Source organism: Astyanax mexicanus, chromosome 4 (genome assembly GCF_023375975.1).
Source record: "Astyanax mexicanus isolate ESR-SI-001 chromosome 4, AstMex3_surface, whole genome shotgun sequence".
Taxonomy (NCBI): Eukaryota; Metazoa; Chordata; class Actinopteri; order Characiformes; family Acestrorhamphidae; genus Astyanax; species Astyanax mexicanus.
The window spans coordinates 10,691,024-10,715,278 of NC_064411.1; the positions used below are offsets into that span (position 1 = coordinate 10,691,024).

Consider the following 24,255-nt stretch of genomic DNA (forward strand, 5'->3'; position numbering starts at 1 on the left):
CAAGCTCTCCGTTCCAGTCACTCCGACCAAAACAGCTCTCCTGAAGTACAGCGACAGTCCCTCGTTCGTAGCTGACGGTGAACTTGCTCTCCTCGCTCGTCTGGCTTCTCCAGCCAAACTCAGGCACAAGTTAGAACAGATGCTCAATACACTCAGCTCACTAACTTATCTAACTGAAAGTTAGGAAGTTACTCAGAGATACTTATCTAGAACTCTACTGCTCTGCATTAAAAGGTCTAGCAGACACTTTCTGCAAATATTAATAGCGTTTTTTTTCACTCTAAAAGCCTTAGAGAAAAACTAACTTTTCAGCCGTACTGTTGCCGTTTTGTACTCCCCTCTCTCTCTTGCTCGCTCACTCAGCCTCCTTCTCCCGCCCCTCTCACTCCAGGAACCAATAGAAATGACTCAACACGTGAAGACCTTGTGGCTTATCCAATTAGAAAAAAGATAAAAGAAACTAAAAGTTTTACATGAAGCTAGGTTGTTCTGAGCACATGTTTAACCCTGTTTACTCCAACCAAACCCTAGCCTTTTTTTTCTGTTTTAAACGGCAGAATTACATTCATACTTATATTAGCAGATATTAGAACATTAGAACAAGTTTTTCGACATCTTTTGCAACTATATTTACACAAAAATATTACCCTAGTACCACAGTTGAAACAAAGTTACAAAAACAGTCATTTAACAATGAAAAAATAAAAAGAAAAAATACTATTTTATCTCCTTTTCCCCAAAGGGCTACACTCTCCCCCCTCTAATGGTCCTCATGTCCCTATGAGACCTTGCTGCGATTAGAGAGCACTTATGGACATCTAACCAATCTTAATGATGATCCCCCTATGGACTATAGTTACAGGTTGGTCTGTTGGCTTCCCAACCTCATCATAAGTTAATCTAATGACAGGCTTAACTTGTCGTTTCTCACGTTTTGGGGAACTAACCTCAGTTTGGGCTTTTGGACTAAGGGGTTTATTAACTGTGCTTTCCAGGTCTTGCCCTGGAAAACCCTCATGCACTGCACACTCGTTCTGAAGCTCATCCAGTTCCAAGACAAGATTTTGTGTGTCTTCACCAGTTTTCTCTTGTATTTCTACCCCTTCTTCTTCAACAAAGGTATCGCGGGCTGTCTGGACTGTCTCTGAAGAGTCATTGTTGGCTCCAACAATTTGTGTGGTTGAGGGCTCCTCCTCCACCCTCCGCAAATACTGAACCTCCATCTCCTCATCTGAATCACTGACAGGTTCTCCTGTGTAGGGCTCTGTCATCCCTTCAGAACGCCTTGTCAGACGTCTGGCTTGCGGTTGTCGTGTTTCTGGTCTGGTAGCTGGAATTGTGGTGTCATCGTCCTCTGGTAATCTAACCAGACACCCAATGGGTAAAAGATGATCGCGATGCATGGTTCTCACTCTTCCCATCCCACTTTCAGGTTTAATGCGATATACTGGCAAATCAGGAAACTTCCCCACCACTACATATGGGAATGAACTCCATCTACTCTGCAGCTTGTGTTTGCCCTTTAAGCCCAGGTTCTTAAGAAGCACTCTATCACCTGTGTCAAGTACTTGGGGCCGCACCAGCTTTTCGTAGCTTCTCTTGTTCCGCAGATGCACTTGAGTTGAAGCTCTCATGGCCAGTTCATAGGCACTCTGCAAATCTTTCCGCAGTTCCTCCACATAGCGGGAATGACTGACTCCCTCTCTCTCCTCTGCTCCGAAACAGATGTCTACCGGAAGTCTGGCCTCCCTACCAAACATAAGGTAGTATGGGGAGTACCCAGTCGAGTCATTCTTGGTGCTATTGTACGCATGTACGAGTTGGCTCACATGCTGGCTCCAGTGTCTTTTTTGGGAAGACTCCAAGGTCCCTAGCATAGACAATAATGTCCTATTAAATCTTTCCGGCTGGGGATCACCTTGGGGTCTGTATGGAGTTGTTCTAGACTTGCGAATCCCCAAAACTCTCAGAAGTTCATGAATTAGCTTGCTCTCAAAGTCTCGGCCCTGATCTGAATGAATGCGAGAGGGCAGCCCATAATGGACAAAGAATCTTTCGACCAGCACCTTAGCCACAGTCGTTGCTCTTTGGTCTTTTGTTGGATAAGCCTGCGAGTAGCGGCTGAAATGGTCGGTAACTACGAGTATGTTGGAAAATCCTTTCGAATCGGGCTCGAGGCTAAGGAAATCAATACATACTAATTCCATCGGACCATTGGTAACAATCTGGTGAAGTGGGGCTGCACGCACACAGGGACTCTTCCATGCGACACAATTCCCACAATTTTTCACATACTGTTCTATGGTCTGTGACATTCTAGGCCAATAGAACCGACTCCTGACAAGTTCTAGGGTTCTCTCTACTCCTAGGTGTCCCATATCATCATGCAGTGACTTAATCACCTGTCCTCTGAATTTTTCAGGAAGGAGTAACTGGTGAACTTCACCAGCAGGATTTTTCTGGATGACTCTGTACATCAATCCGTCTTTCTCGATCAATTTGTTACTATGTCTCTTAATCAGAACCAGGTCTGGATGCAACTTTATTACTTCAGCAGGCCATTTACCAGAGCGAACACACCCCACCACCTCCCTGATAACAGCATCGTCTGCTTGGGCTTTTCGCAAGTCTTCCATTGTCAGCTGTTGTAACTGCCCCAGTTCCAGCTGAGCAGGGAAAGCATACAGAGGAGGGATTCCATCAGATGGTACTCCTAACTTGTCTGCCAGGCATACAGGTTCATCAGGGGAGGTCTGGATGTTAGCACACTTACAGATGGCCCGCACTTCAGTCTGAGAAATCCCTTTCCAGGGCTCAGCATTGTCTCTCATTACTTTCCTTGATAACAGGTCAGCATCGATGTTGCTTTTCCCTGGGCGGTACTGTACTTCAAAATCATAGGTGGCCAGAGCAGCTAGCCACCTGTGACCAGTGGCATTAAGCTTGGCTGAAGTAAGCACATAGGTGAGTGGGTTATTATCCGTTCTTACAGAGAATCTCACCCCATACAGATAATCGTGGAATTTATCCACGACAGCCCACTTAAGAGCTAAGAACTCTAGCTGATGGATATGGTAGTTCTGCTCAGCTGCACTCAAACCTCGGCTGGCAAAAGCCACAGGCCTTAATCCCTCAGGGTACTCCTGGTTCAAAACAGCACCAAGCCCACTCAAGCTGGCATCCACATGTAGCACATAGGGCCTATTTGGGTCAGCAAAAGCCAGAACAGGTGCATTTGTGAGACGATTAATGATCTCATGGAAAGCTCTAGTGCATGTATCTGTCCACCTAGCACCAAAGGGTTCTGACTCACGGAAATAAGTCTGAGATTTCACCTTCTCGTCTCCCTGTTTAGGTTTTGTCATCTTTCGCTTATTGTTAGGTGGGTATCCCTTGGTGAGATCAGTCAACGGTTTTACTATTGAGGAGTAGCCAGCTACAAATCGGCGATAGTAGCCGCAAAAGCCAAGAAATGACCTGAGTGATTTCAAATCTGTTGGCTGGGGCCATCGTGTGACTGCTTCAATTTTTTCTGTGTCTGCAGCAACACCCTCTGCCGATATTATGTGGCCTACATATCTCACTTTAGGCTGACAAAAATGACACTTGTCCAATGAAATCTTCAAGCCCACTTCCTCCAGGCGGTCTAGAACTCTGAAGAGCCTCTCCTCATGCTCCTCCAGTGTGGCTCCAAAGACAATCAAGTCATCCAGGTAAACTAGAACCTGAAGCAGATTCATGTCACCCACGGCCTTCTCCATCAATCTTTGAAAGGTGGCCGGCGCCCCAGTGACCCCTTGTGGCAGCCTCTGGAACTGATAGAAGCCTAATGGGCAAATGAAGGCAGTCTTCTCCTTGTCTTGTTCAGACATAGCTATCTGGTAGTAACCGCTCCGTAAATCTAATACTGAAAACCAGCGACTACCACTAAGACAATCTAAAGCATCATCGATGCGTGGAGTCGTGTATTGGTCTGGTACAGTCTTACTGTTGAGGGTCCTATAGTCTATGCACATTCGTATGCTGCCATTCTTTTTTCGCGCAATCACTATAGGTGATGCGTATGGGCTTCTGGACTCCGTGATGATGCCCGCAGCTAGAAGGTCTTGAAGATGTCTCCTTACATCCTCAATATCGGCTGGTGCTATGCGCCTGGAGCGCTCACGAAATGGTCGTGAATCCGTCAGTCGGATGTGATGTTCTACCCCTTTCGCCAGACCTACTTCCCATTCCTGCAGAGAGAATACTTGTCTTCTACTACATAACTTCTGTCTGAGCCTTTCCTTCCACTCACTTGGAATGGGAGAGTCCCCAAAGTCAATGAGGTTTGGGTCTATTCTTTCACATGCTCCACTGTTTAGACATGGTGCTGCAACATCTGTCAGTTGTACTTGTCCAATGGGTTTACCTTCTGGCAAAGTGATTTCCTTCATACTTTCATTCTCCAATAGTACAGAGAAACTGCTGACATCAATGGCGGATACTTGGGCTACAACAGGCTGAAGAAACAATCCTTGTGGCAGTGGGGTGGTTTCATTAGCTTCTACTAGAACTGCACCCTTAGGCAATGGACTGTAGAGATCCATCTGACATTGCACACAACAGCTTTTAAGGGAAGGGATTATCAAGCTACCAGGGCCTGCCCATCTAACAAGACCAACGATGTCATCCTCAGTCACCCTTTCTGTACCCAGAGAAGTCAGCTCATTACCACTGGGCCCACAACTTACGCCTAGCACTTGTGCAAACTTAGCAGTTGAGCTCTGATTGCACAGAGAAGCGAGTCTTCTGAACAGACTGGCATTAGTTCCCAAAATAACTGGGGTCTGATCTGGAGCTTTGGGACCAGGACATATCAGCGCCAGCACCGACAGTGTCTCCGGTGCACCAGTGAACTCTTTTGGAAACTGCACATCCACTACCACATAGCCCCTATATGGATAGCTGGAATCACTCAGGCCCCAAATGGCGAGACCTGACACCTGCTGAATAGGAACATGAGACAGGTGCTGATTGTACCAATCTTCAAAGATAATTGTCACTTGTGACCCACTATCTAACAGCGCTGGACAGGGTTGACCATTTATTTGCAGTGTAATTGTCGGTGTGGGGCCTATGAGTCCCTCAGGCACTGAAGAAATATTCAGAGTTTTTACAGCATGTCTTCGCACAGAACAAGAATGCTCTTTACTGCTTTGATCGCTTTTATTAGAGCTCCGCTTGTCTTTAGCTCTGCGTAAGGAAGTAATCAGTTTCTGAATCACTCTCTTTTCATTTTCAGGCAATGTGCATTTTGTAGCGATGTGCCCATCCTCGCCACACCTGTAGCAAAAGTAGTCACCATCTTTCCCACTCACCTGTCTTGTCTCAGGGAATGTGTGGGGCTTGGCCATGGCTACTTGGGCATTAGTGGCTAACATTACAGGCTCCTGGTCCTTGACTTGTAAATGCTTGATCTTTTGTTTCATACGATTGACATTTTTCTGTAATGCTGCAACCTCGGCTGAATCATCTTTGCTATCTGGAAGCAAAGTAGGGGGTGAGGAGGGTTTTGCATGGCCCACATTACTCTGTGGTCTTTCTGCCAAACCAGCTATCTGTTCTCTCAAACACTTCAGTTCTGTTTTCAAGCGTTGTATGGTAGCACTGTCAGACTCAACACTTTCTTGAGCGTTCACTTGACGTACGCGAGGATTTATTTTATGGCGAGATCGCTCATGCTCCTCTTCTGCTCTTATCTCACTCAGCAGATCTAGAAATGTTGGGGGGCTATTCCTCCTCTCTTTTAGTCGCAATTGCAGTAACAGTAGGTCTGCTCCCACTGCACCTCTGAGCAGTTGCTCCACTCTCACTCGGTCCATATCCTTGGGTAGCAGACCACCTTTCTGGACTACACGAGCTAATAGAGGCTCCAGCCTCCGAACAAAGTCAGACAATTTTTCCCCTGACTTTTGCTGCACTAATCGGAAGGAAAAATATAAATCTTCACCAGATTCTGCTGAGCCAAAAGCACGATTTAGGGCATCTAGGTACTCCTCTGCTTTCGTTTCAGGGTTGGTGAATCTCAAAGCCCTTACAATCTCAAGAGCTGGACCCTTTAGGCCCTCCATGACTCTTCGCCTTTTTTCTTTTTCAGAACAGTCACTCTCCTCTATCAGCAAAGTAGCTTGTTCTATCCAAGGCTCTAGCTGCTCCTCCCCTAATGGGGTAGGAGTAGTTCCAGAAAAGGGTCTGAGGCGGCGGTAGCTATGATTTTCAGATGGGGCTTTTCGTGACTGGCTCATGAATTCTCCCATAATACGCACTAGAGACTCCACTGTGTTGTCTTGAGGGCTAGGAGGGTGGCAGAAATACTGCAAGTCCTCAATTCTTTTCCCCTCTGCTAACATGAACTTTTTTAGCTTTTCCGAAAACTCCTCTGAAGTAGCATGAGCTGGGTTGGTTGTGACGATTTTCCAAGGTAAGGAACCATTAAGTGGTCGTACTTCAGGAGGGACACTGAGTGTGCTTAACACTTCCCTGCACTCACATAGAGCCACTAAACTATTAGTCTCCACATCAAAAGTTTTCCCTCTGACTCTGACACGTCCCCAGCAGCGGACTGTTTGAAGTTCTTCTTCAATTTTAGCAATAGTATCATCCTCGCCAACCCCAACCACTAACATGGCATGATTAACATCTAAATCTTCCCCCTTACACCAGTTCTGTAGGTCTGTTTGAAATCTATCATACAGCTGTTGCTCCATTTCAATTTTGAGGTATTTAAGAGTGTCAACTAAAGAGTTAAATATAAAATAATAGAGAGTTATGAATTATTCTGACTGTATCTAGCTACATTAAAAACTAATCCCAGCGGTGCCTCCATTTTGTGTAGCGCTCCTATCCCTTTATAATGAAAGTGAGTTACACTTGAGTAACACAGACGGAGCACAGGGTTCGTTAAATTACTCTTTACATCAACCTTTAGTGTTTTTCTTTGGTAGCTTCAATTAAATGAGCATTTTAGTGTGAATACATCAAATTTTCAAAAACATTTGTATTTCACTCAATCATACCAAAAAGATGAATTATTAATCAAATATCACCACAATCTTTTTTTCTGTCCCTTTTTTTTTCCCACCTACGTTGCAGGCCTGTTACGGTGCTCGGGAGCGTTGAGGCCGTAAAACAATAACAACAATGGCCGCTTCACCTCGTAGGGCTAAATAAAAGAAAATAAATGTAGCGCTACGGATTTCAGACAACTGCAAATTCTGAGTGGTCTCTGGCTCCTTTCAAACATTCTCAGTCACTCACCCACTCTCTCTTTCTCTCTCTCGGCTGCAACTCTCACTGACGGAGCTCTGTAGTCGTGCTAGCTGCTCCAGCTACCCGGGATATGGAGTGGTGTAGCCCACTCTCACCAAGGCAAAGTCAAGCTCTCCGTTCCAGTCACTCCGACCAAAACAGCTCTCCTGAAGTACAGCGACAGTCCCTCGTTCGTAGCTGACGGTGAACTTGCTCTCCTCGCTCGTCTGGCTTCTCCAGCCAAACTCAGGCACAAGTTAGAACAGATGCTCAATACACTCAGCTCACTAACTTATCTAACTGAAAGTTAGGAAGTTACTCAGAGATACTTATCTAGAACTCTACTGCTCTGCATTAAAAGGTCTAGCAGACACTTTCTGCAAATATTAATAGCGTTTTTTTTTCACTCTAAAAGCCTTAGAGAAAAACTAACTTTTCAGCCGTACTGTTGCCGTTTTGTACTCCCCTCTCTCTCTTGCTCGCTCACTCAGCCTCCTTCTCCCGCCCCTCTCACTCCAGGAACCAATAGAAATGACTCAACACGTGAAGACCTTGTTGCTTATCCAATTAGAAAAAAGATAAAAGAAACTAAAAGTTTTACATGAAGCTAGGTTGTTCTGAGCACATGTTTAACCCTGTTTACTCCAACCAAACCCTAGCCTTTTTTTTCTGTTTTAAACGGCAGAATTACATTCATACTTATATTAGCAGATATTAGAACATTAGAACAAGTTTTTCGACATCTTTTGCAACTATATTTACACAAAAATATTACCCTAGTACCACAGTTGAAACAAAGTTACAAAAACAGTCATTTAACAATGAAAAAATAAAAAGAAAAAATACTATTTTATCTCCTTTTCCCCAAAGGGCTACATATAGTTAGATAAGTCTAAGTAATTTAGTGGGACGCCAAATAGGGCTATTGAAGGGCAGGGGTCTATGCAAACGTCCAAAGATTCAGACATCACTTTAAAAAAACTGGACCAATAATTTTGAAGTTTTGAGCAAGACCAGAACATGTGAGTAAGGTCAGCTAATGCCACTGAACATCTGTCACACTTAGGATCCATTCCTGGGGTATACTTAGATAATCTTGTTTTACATAAATGCATTCTGTGCAAAACTTTGAACTGTATAAAATTAAGATAAGCACAAGACGAAAGATAATTAACTTCGTATACAGCCTTTTCCCACCAAGCATCCTGAAACGTTTTTCCCAGCTCCCTTTCCCATGCAGATCTAACTCTGGTTGTGGGACAATCCCCCTGCAGTAGTAAATGTTTGTATAACCTGGAGATAATACCTGTAAAATTATATGGATTTTTTAAGACATCATCCAATAAATCTTGAGGAGGCAAATAAGGGAATGTTGGGCAATATTTTTTGACAAAGCTACGAACCTGAAAGTATCGAAACAAATGATTACGGGGCAAACCAAATTTGACAGATAATTGTTCAAAGCTGGCAAACTCCCCCCCAAAAAACATATCTTTAAACTGAGAGATGCCTAATCTATTCCAAAGGTTAAAGACAGAGTCAATTCTAGAAGGGATAAACAGATGATTATTAAGTAAAGGACCATATAAAGACATATTACTGAGTTTAAAATGTTGTCGGAATTGTGTCCAAATTTTGACTGTGGAGACAACCACTGGGTTTGATGAATATTGTGTAACTGCTATCGGAAGATGTGAGCATATAAGAGCTGAAAGGGATGTGCTTTGACTGCAATATGCTTCCATTTCGCACCAATCTTGTTCCGGTTTATGAATCCAAAATAAAACCTTTTGTATATTTGCCACCCAGTAATAATATTTTAAGTTAAAAAGGCCCAATCCTCCATTAAGTCGAGGTGCCTTAAGTACACTTGTTTTAACCTTAGGAGTTTTGCCTGCCCAGATAAAGGACAGTATTATCTTGTCCACCATGGTAAAAAAGGCCTTTGTTAAAAAAATAGGGAGGCACTGAAAAAGAAATAGAAATCTGGGTAATACATTCATATTAACAGACTGAATTCGACCCGCAACAGAGAGTGGGAGCTGAGACCATCTTTGTAAATCTGCCTTAATTTGATCTACTAGCTTATCAAAATTATTCTTACGAAGTGCTAACAGAGAGTGACTGATATTTATTCCTAGATACCTAAAGCTTCCAGGAGATAGGTGGAAGGGTAGCGCTCCCTGTTGGATGTTTTTAGCGGCAGAGTTGAGTGGAAAGCACTCACTTTTGTTGAGGTTAAGTCTGTAACCTGAAAAAGAACCAAATTTGTTTAAAATCTCTAATAAATGATCAGAAGAGCCCACAGGATCTGTGATATATAATAGAAGATCATCAGCGTACAAGGAGACTCTGTGCTCAGCCCCCGCCCGAACTACTCCTCGCAAATTCCTTGACGATTTTAAAGCTATAGAGAGAGGTTCAATAACCAATGCAAATAAAAGGGGTGAAAGAGGGCAACCTTGGCGCGTTCCTCGTGAAAGAGGAAAATATTCTGAATAGCAGCTATTAGTATGTACTCTAGCCTGAGGGGCCTTATACAAAAGACGAATCCAGGAAACAAAATTTCCACCAAAACCAAATTTCTCTAAAGTTGCGAATAAATAATTCCACTCAACTCTGTCGAAAGCTTTCTCAGCATCCAATGAAATCACCACTTCTGGAAGTAAAGAGGAAGACTGGGAAAGTACAATATTAAGCAGACGGCGTATATTAGAGAATAACTGACGTCCCCTAATAAAACCGGTTTGATCCTCAGCTATTATAGATGGCATGACCGATTCAAGACGCTTACTAAGTATTTTAGCTAAAATTTTAACGTCGACATTCAAAAGGGAAATTGGACGGTAACTCCCACACTCCGACGGGTCTTTGTCTTTCTTTAAAATAAGAGAAATCGATGCTTGCGTTAGTGTAGGAGGGAGAGTTCCGGTTAAAAAAGACGCGTTAAACATTTCAAGAAGAAGGGGGGCTAATTGTTTCACAAATTTTTGGTAAAATTCAATACTGAAACCATCTGGCCCAGGTGCTTTGCCTTTAGACATTGAATTAATACTTTCTACTATTTCTTCAATTGTTAATGGTAACTCAAGATTTGCTAACACATCCTGTTCAATTTTTGGAATTTCTAATGTTCCCAGGAACTTCTCCATTTCAATCAAATTCTGGGGTTGTTCGGAAGTATAAAGTTTGCGATAATAAGCTACGAACGCATCATTTATTTCTAAAGGACAAGTTGTAAGCTGACCTGACTGTATGAGAATTTGTGGAATCAGCCTTGAGGCTGCCTGACGTTTAAGTTGATTAGCAAGAAGACGGCCTGCTTTATCTCCGTGTTCATAAAAAGTAGTTTTTGAGCGTAGTATATTATGCTCAGCTTTGTTAGTTGTAAGTAGATCAAACTGAGATTGAACTTTAATCCTTTCCTTACGAAGTTCTGGGGTATCTTGAACTGCCCGTTTCTTGTCAATATCTTGCATTTCATTAACTAATTCTTGCTGCGAGTTTATACGCTGTTTATTATGAAAAGTACTGTAAGAAATTATATTTCCTCTAAGAACTGCTTTAAGTGTTTCCCAGAGCAAAGATGGGGTAACTGAGTTAGATTGGTTTGTTTGCAGAAAGTCGTTAATGGATGTAGTAATAGATTCACAAAATTTTTTATCTGAAAGAAGTAATGTATTAAATTTCCATGTCCGATTATTTAGCCGTTTTACAGGGAAAGAGAGATCGAGAGATAGGGGTGAATGGTCTGAGATAACTATGGCGGAATACTCTGAGGCCTTTACGCTAGATAGCAATACTTTATCTAAGAAAAAATAATCAATTCTTGAAAACACCTGATGGACATGAGAGAAATAAGAGTAAATTTTAGAGCTTGGGTTAAAGAAACGCCATGGATCCACACAACCACAGTCGCTCATAAACGATTTGACTATTTTGGCCATTTTAGAGAGATTAATAGAAATGGGGTTAGACCGATCGAGATATGGACTCATAGTACAATTTAAATCACCTCCAAAAATAAGGTGATGGGTATCCAAATTAGGAATGGAAGACAGAAGTTTAGTCATAAACTGAGCATCATCCCAGTTTGGGGCATATACATTAACCAATATAACAGGTATTTGAGAAAGTTTTCCCAGGACAATTATGTAACGTCCCCCTTTGTCTGATATTGTTTTTTCCAATAAAAAATTTATTTTTTTAGAAATTAAAATCGCAGTACCCCTAGATTTTGAGTCGAAAGACGAGTGGAACACCTGTCCTATCCATGGTTTACGAAGTCTAATATGATCTTTTAAACACAGATGCGTTTCTTGAAGGAATGCTATGTCTGTCCTTAACATCTTCAGATGTTGGAAAACTCTAGATCGTTTCACTGGGCCATTTAAGCCTCGAACATTCCATGTGACTAATCTAACAGAGAGCTCTGTAGTTCCAGTATTACTGTAGTTTCCTGACATGTACCATCATATGATCAAATGGAACTTTAAATAGTACACCACCGTTTTCTTGTACGTTTGTTATGTGCCTTTTGTAATTACAAAAATAAATAAATTCCACGCAGACCAACTTACATAAACATCCCCAAAATAACACACGATGAAAACGGCAGAACAATATACAAAGCAGCATTAGAAGCTGCACCAAAAGAAGAAAAAACAAACAAACAAACAAACAAACAAAAACAAAAACCTATGCTCGTCCTTCCGAAGAAGCGTGCCGCAGGTCCCAACGAAATGTGCTTCCGATACAACTAAACTACCTTAACTAACTAACTGGGACGAGCTCCTATAAAAGGTTACGAAACTGCTATTGTCCGAGTCTGAAAAAAAGTCACAACTTCAGTCATCAGATTCAGAACTACTTATACTTTGTTCCTGTTTTGTTTACACCAGGAGCTCCAAAGCATCATGTCGATTTAAACACTGATCAGTCATGTCTGCTTAGCCTGCTGTAGATAGAAAGCTTCAGCCTCAGCTGGCGTTTCAAAGAAGCTGTGCTTACCACCAAGGGTGATCCGAAGGCGAGCGGGGTAGAGTAATGCAAAAGCTACACCATCCTTGTACATTTTAGCCTTGATCCCCTTGAAAGCTGCACGCCTCCGAGCCAGACTGGAGCTCATATCAGGAAAAAACAAAATCTTCTTGCCCTGATACATGGTGCTTGGATGCTCTCTCGCCCAGCGGAGAGCGCGCTCCTTCTCTTGGAATCGGTGAAAACGGACAATCACAGCCCGAGGTCGCTCTCCTTGCGCCGGCTTAGCGACCAATGCTCGGTGCGCTCTGTCCAGCTCCGGTGGTTGTGGGAAGATCTCCTCTCCCATAATCTCAACAAGTAGCTGAGAGATGAAAGTAGATGGTGACTGACCTTCGGATCCTTCAGGCAAGCCGATAATTCTCAGGTTCTGACGTCTGGAGCGGTTCTCGAGGTCGTCTACCTTGGAAGTCAGTGTGACATTCTCTTTCAGTAGCTCCGTTAGCTTCGACTCCATACTTGCTAGCTCGTCACTGTGTTCAGAAAGTGTGCTCTCTATGACAGAGAATTTCTGACTGTGAGATTCCACTGCAGCCCTAATAGAGTCCAATGACACTTGAATAGTGCTTAGAGAGTTTTCCAACGACCTCTCCATTGAAGCGGTGAGGTCCACAGTCAGGCTACTGCGGTGTTTCTCCAGCTCAGCGACCAGGGTTGCAATAGTAATAGGAGCGTTAGCGTCCGCCATGCTAGTCGAGGTTGTTTTAGCTGTCGCTGCTGCTGTGGACGTCGGAGGGTTGAAAGTTTCTCCCTTTCCCTGCCTGGTTTGCCGTGACATTTGTACCAAATTATGGTCTGAGTTCAGGAGAACCGATGACGGTCAAATAAAAATTGATCAGACTCGGTAAAACAGCGTTTTAAAATAAATCAAACGGAGCAGATCCTCAAACGAACTTCCCCCTACATTGCCTAAACCGGAAGTTCCGAGTATTCTATGTTTTGTACTAGGTTTAACAGGTTTTGGTCAATAAAAAAATAATCTATTCTAGAGTAACTTTGGTGAACATGAGAAAAAAAAGAAAAAACCCTACCACCGGGGTTTAAAAAGCGCCAAGGTTCTAAACATCCTATTTGATTCATGAATGTGGACAGCTCAACGGCCGTCCTCGTAAGGACATTCGATTTAGAATTGGAGCGATCTAACAAAGGGTTCATTACACAGTTAAAGTCACCACCTAAAATCAAATATTGTGAACTCACAGACGGCAAGGTTGATATAAGTTTACACACAAATCCAACGTCATCCCAATTAGGGAAGTAAACATTTAGCAATAGTACCGGTATGCCAAAAAGAATGCCAGACACCATAATATAACGGCCTGCAGGGTCCGCCACAACACTAAAGGTAGAAAACTGGACTCTTTTGTGCATAATTATGGCCGTACCCCTTGCCTTGGCATTGAAGTTGGAGTGGAAAATCTGACCAACCCAAGGTTTCTTTAATCTAAGATGATCAGAATTGTTCAAGTGAGTTTCCTGCAGAAAAGCTATATCCGCCCTCAACCTCTTTAGGTTGCTAAAAATTCTTGCTCGTTTCACTGGGCCATTCAGCCCCTTCACATTCCACGATACCAGCCTGACTACAGGCTTCTCTGCACCTCTCCCACTTCTTAAGGGATCACACATAGTATTGGTGAAAAATACACAAAGTTTCCGTGGTCACATATCCCCTTAAACAGATAATATTATCATTAAACCTTAGAAAAAATAATAAAAAGACAATAGAACAACTAAAACAAGGAAAGGCAACTTTCGACGTAAATATTCTCACAACAGAACATCCTATGTTTGTCTCCAGCCTGTGTGCAAACTGCAGGATTCTACTAGAACACTCCCGGTAACGCCCCACACTCCCTTAACTCCCTACAAACGAGAGCTCCGGCAACATAAAATAAATATTTACATTCCAGTGATATTCAACACCCCCATTTCCACATCAAAATAAAAGCGCCGTAGTGCAAAAATAAATTCGGAGGGAATAATAATTAAACGTCTCTTCGCTAACGTGCTTTAGACCTGGGTGTCATTAGTTTTTGAACTTGAACATAGATGCACATACATGTTTCCTATTTCGAGGTCCTCAAAGTTAACGTATTGACACGGGAACACCACTCACAAACAAATCCAAAAGTTCTGAACAAACAAAGCCTCATTTAATAGCGGATTCCGTCAATCACGGGGAGACGACAGGGTTAACCCGCTGGAGAAAGACTTCCACCTCTCCGGGCGTATCAAAGGTGTAGCTCTCTCCCTCATATGAGACCCGTAGGCGAGCAGGATACAGGAGCCTGAATTGAATCCCCCTCCCGTAAAGCGCTGCTTTAACGCTCTTGAACGCGGCTCTTTTCTTGGAGAGGTTGGCACTCAAGTCTGGGTAAATCCTCAAAGGCATCCCTTTGTACAGTAACTGATGTTGTCTAGCCCACCGCAACGTCTTCTCTTTCTCTTGGTAGCGGTGAAAACACACAATTATAGGTCTGGGTGGGCGACCTTCTGTAGGTTTGGGCGCTGGTGCCCGGTGGGCTCTCTCCAGTTCGGGCGCTTTTGGAAAGATCTGCTCCCCCATAATTTCCTTCAGCAGCTCGGATGTAAATGAAGCCATGTCAGATCCTTGTTCTGCGCCCTCAGGTACATTCACAATACGTAAATTTGCTCTCCTTGAGCGGTTTTCCAGGTCATCCATCTTGTTTATTAGCGCCGCATTTGCTGCCTTCAGGTCAGAGATGGCCGCTTCAGCCTGTGTCAGCGCCACGAAATTTTCGCTTGTTACAGTCTCCAAGTTATCAAAACGTTTCCCCAACGAATCCAGTTTCTCACGAAAAGCATCCAAGGAGACCTTGATAGGAGACAGAGATGCCTGAATGAGGGAAGACATGTCTTCCTTTAAGTGTTCGCGCTGTTTCTCCATCAGCTCAGCCAAGCTACTTGCAGGGGGTTCCTCCTCGCCTTTAGCAGCAGCCGCCGTCGCCATGTTAGCCAACTTGTTGCTCAGGGTAGACCTCTTCAGTTCCTGCTCTGCCTTAGATTTAGCAGGTGACATCGTACTTCTCCGGGGTGTAAAGTGATGAAGTAGTATGGTAAAATCCCGTTAAAGCTATTTTAAGGTGAAAGAAAATAAAGTTATGGGGATTGTAAGCTAAAAGCGCCGGGAGCCTCTCGCACACACGTCTACCCTCTACATCCTCTAGACCGGACGGCCCCTGTTTGAGAATTTTAACAGATGCTTATTCTCACTCAAATGCTGGAGTTTTAGAAACAAAAAATTAAAAGAGGAAAGCACTTTGACTGAACAGGAATTTATTTTATTTGACAAACATTTGAAATACACAGAAATATAAAGCTATATGTTAGCGTTTGTTTTTTATCACCAGGGCAGATTTATTCAAATATAAAATATATTAATTCATTAACTAAAATCTCGTCCAGCGCTCTAAAAAGCTGCAGGCACACGTAGCGAAGTTTGGCAGCGCACACGGCGTGGGATTACCTCTGTTTTCTTAAAGAAAAATCATTTTAATAAATAACGACAGATCAAGTGTAGTTTAAACTGCAAAACCATGATATAAAACTCAATATAAAAACACCACAGTCATATAACCAAGAGAGACATCAGGCAAAATGCACTTCTCCCCTCTCTCTCTCTCTCTTTTTTTCTCTCTCTCTTTCGAAGCTGAATTCAGAGCGACGCTACAAATAATATTAAACTCAGTTCAGTTAACCCTCTACTGCACACATGTTGATGAAACATGATAAAAAATATTTCATATAATTTCTAGGTTCATTTTGACACATTTTATTGATAAAAGCATTTTATTTTTTTTTATCACCCCCCCATTCAATCTTTTTTTTTCGTTCCTTAAGGGCAACGTTGTGCAACAATGGTACAAAATTGAAGAGAAAATTATGAATTCACTTATCATAGAACAGTGTTCAAAGAGCAGTATAAGAGCTCAAAACTTTAAACAAAGAATAACAATTTATTAAGTAAACAAGAAAACATATATATGATATAGCCATATGTTTGTATTATGTAGTGTTTCTTGTCATATTATATCATATAAGGGCAACGTTGTGCAACAATAGTACAAATTTGAATCACATATTGGATAACAAGAAACACTACAAGTTTTTGTGGATTTATATTGTTCTCTGAGCACTGTTATATCATGTACTTTAGCTTGGTAAGAATGTGTTCTAGGTGAGGCCAAATGTTGTGTCTTGTCTTTTGTGGGCTGACCACTGTTGTCGCTGAAATGGAGAACTTTTTGATGGTCTCCCACCATGCAAGTGGCATCAGGTTAGTAACATACAAAATGCAGTTACCTTGGCTCCAATAGATGCGGGTGGCTGGTAGGACAAATAGCGACATGTAGAGCATTGAGTCAATGAACTGTTCAAGTTCTTCTTTAGTAAGTTAACTAGCTTGGTACAATTGCACTGGATGCTATAAAGGTTTGACTCCTTAACAATAAGCTCAAAGAGATCATCAGAGAGACGACTTTTGAAGTATTGATAAGGAGTCAGAATTGTATCAGCTGAGGGATGTGTAACCAGTCAGGGTTTACTGGAGAGGCAGTGGTGCGACACATTTTTCATCAATGTGTTTGGAAAAACCTACTGTCTTCCTCAAAAAGACTATCGTCTACATCTTTGTCTTCATCTTCATCCCCAATAGTATCTTATTAAAAATAGGTTTCCAGTTCCAAAAAGAACACAACAAAGATATTTCCAGCAAGGTATCTGACCCACAATTTTGTATTTTCAAGTCAAGTCAAGTCAAGAGGCTTTTATTGTCATTACATCTGAGTACAGGTACACAGTGTGATGAAATTACGTTCCTCCGGAACCATGGTGCAACATAGAACAACAAGCAATAGACAACATAAAGTGCAGGAGTGACGACAGTGCAACATAAAATTATAAAATTATAACACTAAATAACAATAAATACAATAAATACAAAAGACGAGACAATTTAAAGACAGGACAGTGCAGTACCGATACGGTATAATAAAGTGTATAGTGGGGATAAGGTGCAGAGATGTGTGACATACTGTAACATATATAATCACAGCAGTTACTGAGGTAGAGTTTATAGTTTTTAAGAGTGCAGCAAATAAAGTCATGTCAGCCTCTGTGTGCTGACTGGGTGTGTGTGTGGGTGAAGTTCAGTTCTTTGTGAGTGTAAAGGGGGGTGTACAGTTTAGTTTTGTGCAAGTGTGTTGGGTGAGTGGTGGGTGGGGTGGGGGTTCAGTTCTGTCTCTGTGCGTTGAGAAGTCTGACTGCCTGGTGGATAAAGCTGTTGCAGAGTCTAGTAGTGGAGGCTCGGATGCTCCTGTATCTTCTGCCGGACGGCATCAGAGCGAAGAGTCCGTGTGAGGGATGGGTGGGGTCGTCCACAATGCTGGTGGCTTTGCGGATGCAGCGTGTGGTGTAGATCTCGGTGATGGAGGGAAGAGAGACTCCGATGATTTTCTCAGCTGTCCGCACTATCCGCTGTAGGGTCTTGTGGTCTGAGGTGTTGCAATTCTAAAACCAGACGGTAATGCAGGTGCTCAGGATGCTTTCTACAGTCCCTCTGTAGAACATGGTGAGGATGGGGGGTGGGAGATGTGCTTTCCTCAGTCTCCGCAGGAACTAGAGGCGCTGCTGGGCTTTCTTGGTTATGGAGCTGGTGTTGAGGGACCAGGTGAGATTCTCTGCAATGTGAACACCAAGGAACTTGGTGTTATCCACAATTTCCACAGCAGAGCCGTTGATGTTCAGCGGGTGGTGGACACCTGGAGCTCTCCTGAAGTCAACAACCATCTCCTTGGTTTTATCCACGTTAAGAGATAGGTTGTTGGTTCTGCACCAGTCCGTCAGCCACTGCACCTCCTCTCTGTATGCTGACTCGTCGTTCTTGCTGATGAGGCCAACTACAGTTGTGTCATCAGCGAACTTGATGATGTGGTTTGAGCTGTACTTTGCAGTACAGTCATGAGTCAGCAGAGTGAACAGAGTGGACTGAGCACACAGCCCTGGGGGGCGCCTGTGCTCAGTATGGTGGTGCTGGAGGTGTTGTTTCCAATCCTGACTGATTGTGGTCTCTCAGTCAGGAAGTCTAAAACCCAGTTGCAGAGGGAGGAGTTCAGGCCCAGCAAGCTCAGTTTTCCGATCAGATGCTGAGGGATGATGGTGTTGAATGCTGAACTGAAGTCGATGAACAGCATTCGAATATAGCAGTCTTTGTTGTCCAGGTGGAGCGCAGTAGAGATGGCATCGTCTGTTGATCTGTTTGGACGATACGCAAACTGCAGAGGGTCCAGTGAGGACGGGAGGTGGTTTTTGATGTGCCTCATGACCAGCTTCTCAAAGCACTTCATGATGATGGGAGTAAGTGCAATGGGACGGTAGTCATTAAGGCAGGACACTTGAGACTTCTTCGGCACAGGGACGATGGTGGTCGTCTTGAAGCACGTCGGCACAATTGCAGAGAGATGTTGAAAATGTCCGTGAGAACATCCGTGAGTTGTTCTGCACATCCTCTGAGCACTCTGCCAGGAATGCTGTCTGGTCCTGGGGCTTTCCGTGGGTTGACTCTGAGTAGAGTTTTCCGCACATCAGCTGAGGACAGGCACAGTACCTGGTCGTTTGGAGGAGGTGTAGTCTTCCTTGCTGTCGTGTAGTCCTGTGCTTCGAACCTTGCGTAGAAGGAGTTCAGTGCATCTGGAAGGGAGGCATCACTGTTACAAGCAGGGGAGGGTGACTTAGTTGGTAGTTGGTGATGGTCTGGATGCCGTGCCACATGCGCCGAGTGTCAGTAGTGTCCTGGAAGTGGGCGTGGATTTTCTTTGCGTAGGTGCGCTTTGCCTCTCTGATGCCCCGGGAGAGCTTGGCTCTAGCTGTTCGGAGGCCAGCCCTGTCCCCTGACTTAAAGGCCTTGTCTCGGGATCTCAGCAGCACACGCACCTCTGCAGTCATCCACGGCTTCTGGTTGGGGCGGGATGTGATGGTTTTGGAGACAGTAACATCCTCAATGCACTTGCTGATGTAGCCAGTCACTGAGTCTGTGTACTCCTCCAGGTTGATGGAGTCATCAGAAGTAGCAGCTTCTCTGAACATATCCCAGTCAGTGTGCTCAAAACAGTCCTGAAGAGCAGAGATGGCTCCTGGAGGCCAGGTTGTAACTTGCTTCTTCTCTGATTTGGCACGTCTGATGAGCTGTCTGTATGCTGGGATGAGCATGACAGAGATATGATCAGAGTAGCCGTAGTGGGGGCGGAGATCAGCGCAGCGTTGTTACACCATGCTGTGTTGATGTAAACACACACCCCACCTCCACGTACTTTGCCCGAGAGGCCGGCGTCGCGGTCCGCGCGGTAGCATAGCATGCCGCTCACCTCAATCGCGGAGTCCGGGATGGAGTCCGTTAACCACGTCTCCGTGAAAACGAACACACAGCAGTCTCTGAACTCGCGCTTGGATGTCCGCTGGAGCCGGAGATAGTCAATCTTGTTCGGCAGGGAGCCAAACGTTGGAGAGAAGGAGAGATGGAACTGCTGGCCGGCTGGAGTTATTTTGTCTACTCTATGAAATTAAAACTATTATTTACGTCTGTTAAAACCTTGTTCTCCATTCCACACATCCTCATTGTCATATTGCTGTCTATCTTACTATTCTCACTGATCCTGCTCTTTTTTTTCTATAAAACAATCTTGTGTCCATTTTCCTGGCAAAATGTGTTAAAATATGTACAGTTGTACATATATACACATATACAAAATATGTACAATTGTACATACATATAACATTCAAACACTTTATTAGCAAAACCTGCCTGAAAAATGCCCGTTATTGCACAACGTTGCCCTGAGGCAACGAAAAATAGACAAATTGCTTGTTGACATCTTAATACACATACATATAATTTTTATTTAGACTTAATTTAATAAAAAAAAGATTACTAAAGCACATAATCTTACGTTCTTCTCACACCATGTGCTCCTGTGACCATGGTTCAAAAAAGGAAGTCCCGCCTTCAAATGGTGCTTGATAGTGACTCCCACACCTTATTGGTTTGATCTTTGAGATATCATTTTGACCATTCTAATTGATTGCAATCATTAAAAGAAACATGTACTAGAAAATGGGCTTAAATAAACTTTCTGTTGCCTGAGGGCAACACTGTGCTGTAGAGGGTTAAATAAAATACGATGAGTGCGGAAAAGTAAATTAAATATTGTCAAATATAAATAATAGCTTGAGGTTTTGGTGAGCTATTTCCATGTTTTGAAACTGAAACTAACTGAAACTGAAACTTTTATTACTATCAGGCTTTTTATTCAGAAAGCCTGTGGTTGTTTTCAATTATTTTTTTAATGAGTTTATATTTTATATGACTTAAGTTTTTATTAATTTTATTTACTTTTATTATTTTATTTCTCAAAATAGTTTATATAAATAACTACATCATATATTTTGTGTGTGTGTATATATATATATATATATATATATATATATATATATATATATATATATATATATATATATATATTCCCCATGATTTCCATGTTCTTAGTTTAATATTAATTTTATAATATCTTATTATTTTTATCATTTTATTTTATTGTCACTACTATTATTTTTTCTTCATAAGATATAAATTCTTTACTTTTTATGTATCTTTTTTATGATCTTAAAATATCCTATTTTTCCTTTTTTACGTATATTTTATTCATGTAGAGTAAATGTCAGTTTTTATTTCTAATTTTTTTGAATATATTTTTTATCTGTTTTAAACTGTAAAGGCTCAGCTGCATTGTAAATTAGGATCCCCCTCCAGTGTAAATAATGGTTGATTGCTTGATTAATATTCAGTGTTGTAAACCCAGTTTTTACATAAACAATAAAGAGAATAGAGAATAAAATAACATTACTCTTCTCTTATATGAGCTGCTGGTGAATCTTCACAGTGTGACGGCGTAGTCCCCCAGCACGCGCTCAGCAGCCCCTCCCCCTGGCCATGGGCGGGGCATGTACAGCGGGAGAGCGTTTGTTCACTCTGTTAGTGCGCACCCAAATACCACCGTCCATCCGGGTGTATCAAACCAAACAGACCAAACCGAACAATTCAATAAAATACAGAGAACCGTCGCATCCCTAATACACACTAAATATATCACTAAATATAACACTAAATATAACACTAAATATATCACTAAATATAACACTACACACTAAATATAACACTAAATATAACAACTACACACTAAACATAACACTAAATATATCACTAAATATAACACTAAATATAACAACTACACACTAAACATAACACTAAATATATCACTAAATATAACACTACACACTAAATATATCACTAAATATAACACTACACACTAAATATAACACTAAATATAACACTACACACTAAATATAACACTAAATATAACAACACTACACACTAAATATATCACTACACACTAAATATAACAACACACACTAAATATAACAACACTACACACTAAATATATCACTAAATATAACACTACTCACACTAAATATATCAATACACACACTAAATATAACACTACACACTAAATATAACACTAAATATAACACTACACACTAAATATATCACTAAATATAACAACACTACACACTAAATATAACACTACACACACTAAATATAACACTACACACTAAATATAACACCACACACACTAAATATATCAATACACACACTAAATATAACACTACACACTAAATATAACACTACACACACTAAATATAACACTAAATATAACACTACACACACACTAAATATAACACTAAATATAACACTACACACACTAAATATAACACTACACACTAAATATATCACTAAATATAACAACACTACACACTAAATATAACATTACACACTAAATATATCATTAAATATAACAACACTACACACTAAATATAACACTACACACTAAATATAACACCACACACACTAAACATATCAATACACACACTAAATATAACACTACACACTAAATATATCACTACACACTAAATATATCACTAAATATAACACTACACACTAAATATAACATTATACACTAAATATATCACTAAATATAACAACACTACACACTACATATAACACTACACACAGTAAATATAACACACACACTAAATATATCACTAAATATAACACAAAATATAACAACACACTAAATATATCACTACACACACTAAATATAACACTAAATATAACAACACAGACACTAAATATAACAACACTACACACTAAATATAACACTACACACACTAAATATATCACTAAATATAACATTACACACTAAATATATCACTAAATATAACAACACTACACACTAAATATAACACCACACACACTAAACATATCAATACACACACTAAATATAACACTACACACTAAATATATCACTAAATATAACATTATACACTAAATATATCACTAAATATAACAACACTACACACTACATATAACACTACACACAGTAAATATAACACACACTAAATATATCACTAAATATAACACTAAATATAACAACACACTAAATATATCACTACACACACTAAATATAACACTAAATATAACAACACAGACACTAAATATATAACTACACACACTAAATATAACACTAAATATAACACTACACACACTAAATATAACACTACACACACACACTAAATATAACACTACACACACACTAAATATAACACTACACACACTAAATATAACACTAAATATAACACTACACACACACTAAATATAACACTAAATATAACACTACACACACACTAAATATAACACTACACACACACACTAAATATAACACTAAATATAACACTACACACACACTAAATATAACACTACACACACACTAAATATAACACCACACACACACACTAAATATAACACTACACACACACTAAATATAACACCACACACACACACTAAATATAACACTACACACACTAAATACACTCTGTGTGTGTTCTTGTGTTCAGGGTTCTGTGATTTCACTCTGGATCTGAACACAGTGCAGTGTCTTCTCTCTCTGAGTGAGGAGAACAGGAGGGTGGAGTTTAGAGAGGAGCTGCAGTCGTATCCTGATCATCCAGAGAGATTTGATGGGTGGGAGCAGGTTCTGAGTAGAGAGAGAGTTACTGGTGTTACTGGACGCTGTTACTGGGAGGCTGAGTGGAGCGGAGGAGGAGCTGCTGTAGCTCTGAGTTATAAAACCATCAGCAGGAAAGGAGGATCAGACTGTTGGTTTGGAGGGAATATAAACTCCTGGAGTCTGATCTGCTCTGATTAAAGTTACTCTGTTCGTCACAATAATAACAGAACTGATCTCTCCACTCCTCCCTCCGGCTGTAGGAGAGTAGGAGTGTATGTGGACTGTCCCTCCGGCACTCTGTCCTTCTACAGAGTCTCCTCTGATACACACTCACCCTCACACACACAATCACACACTCTCACACACTTACACACATTCTACACCACCTTCACTCAGCCCCTCTATGCAGGGATTGGGGTTGGTCGTGGCTCCTCAGTGCGTCTGTGTAAGATAGAATAACCCTGTGTGTAACAGAGATTCAATGTGTGTGTGTGTCGGAGGGACAACGTTTGTATAAACATAAATATTTGTATGTTTTTCCAGAACCTTTTCTTTAATTACTGTTATCTTTATTCACTACTGTTATTATTGTTAATTACTGTTTTATTTTATTGTAAAATAGGTTCATATTAATAAAGCTAAATAAATGAAGAAAGGTGAAGAGGAGTCTGATGATTTTTTGTGTGTTTTGCTAAATGAAATTTAGATCTGAAAAAAGTATCTACTGGAATTAATGTCACAATTGGTTCTCTAACAACGGCACTGACCTTTCCATAGTAATTAGTAGAGG

The 24,255-nt window shown here is 41.3% G+C and overlaps 3 protein-coding genes across 5 annotated transcripts in view; all 3 read left to right on the top strand.

The window, feature by feature from the left end:
- The window catches only part of LOC125801116 (NLR family CARD domain-containing protein 3-like), a 57,745-nt gene extending 33,776 nt beyond the window's left edge, over positions 1-23,969 (top strand). Inside the window, exon 6 of the mRNA XM_049477207.1 lies at positions 23,353-23,969. Within this exon, the coding sequence (XP_049333164.1) occupies positions 23,353-23,663 (311 nt within the window). The 3' untranslated portion in view covers positions 23,664-23,969. The remainder of the gene's footprint in view (positions 1-23,352) is intronic.
- Positions 1-24,255, top strand: part of LOC125801199 (zinc finger protein 271-like) — an 883,173-nt gene that overhangs the window by 793,010 nt on the left and 65,908 nt on the right. The gene's annotated exons all lie outside the window — the stretch shown is intronic.
- Positions 1-24,255, top strand: part of LOC111190863 (zinc finger protein ZFP2-like) — a 671,215-nt gene that overhangs the window by 265,276 nt on the left and 381,684 nt on the right. The gene's annotated exons all lie outside the window — the stretch shown is intronic.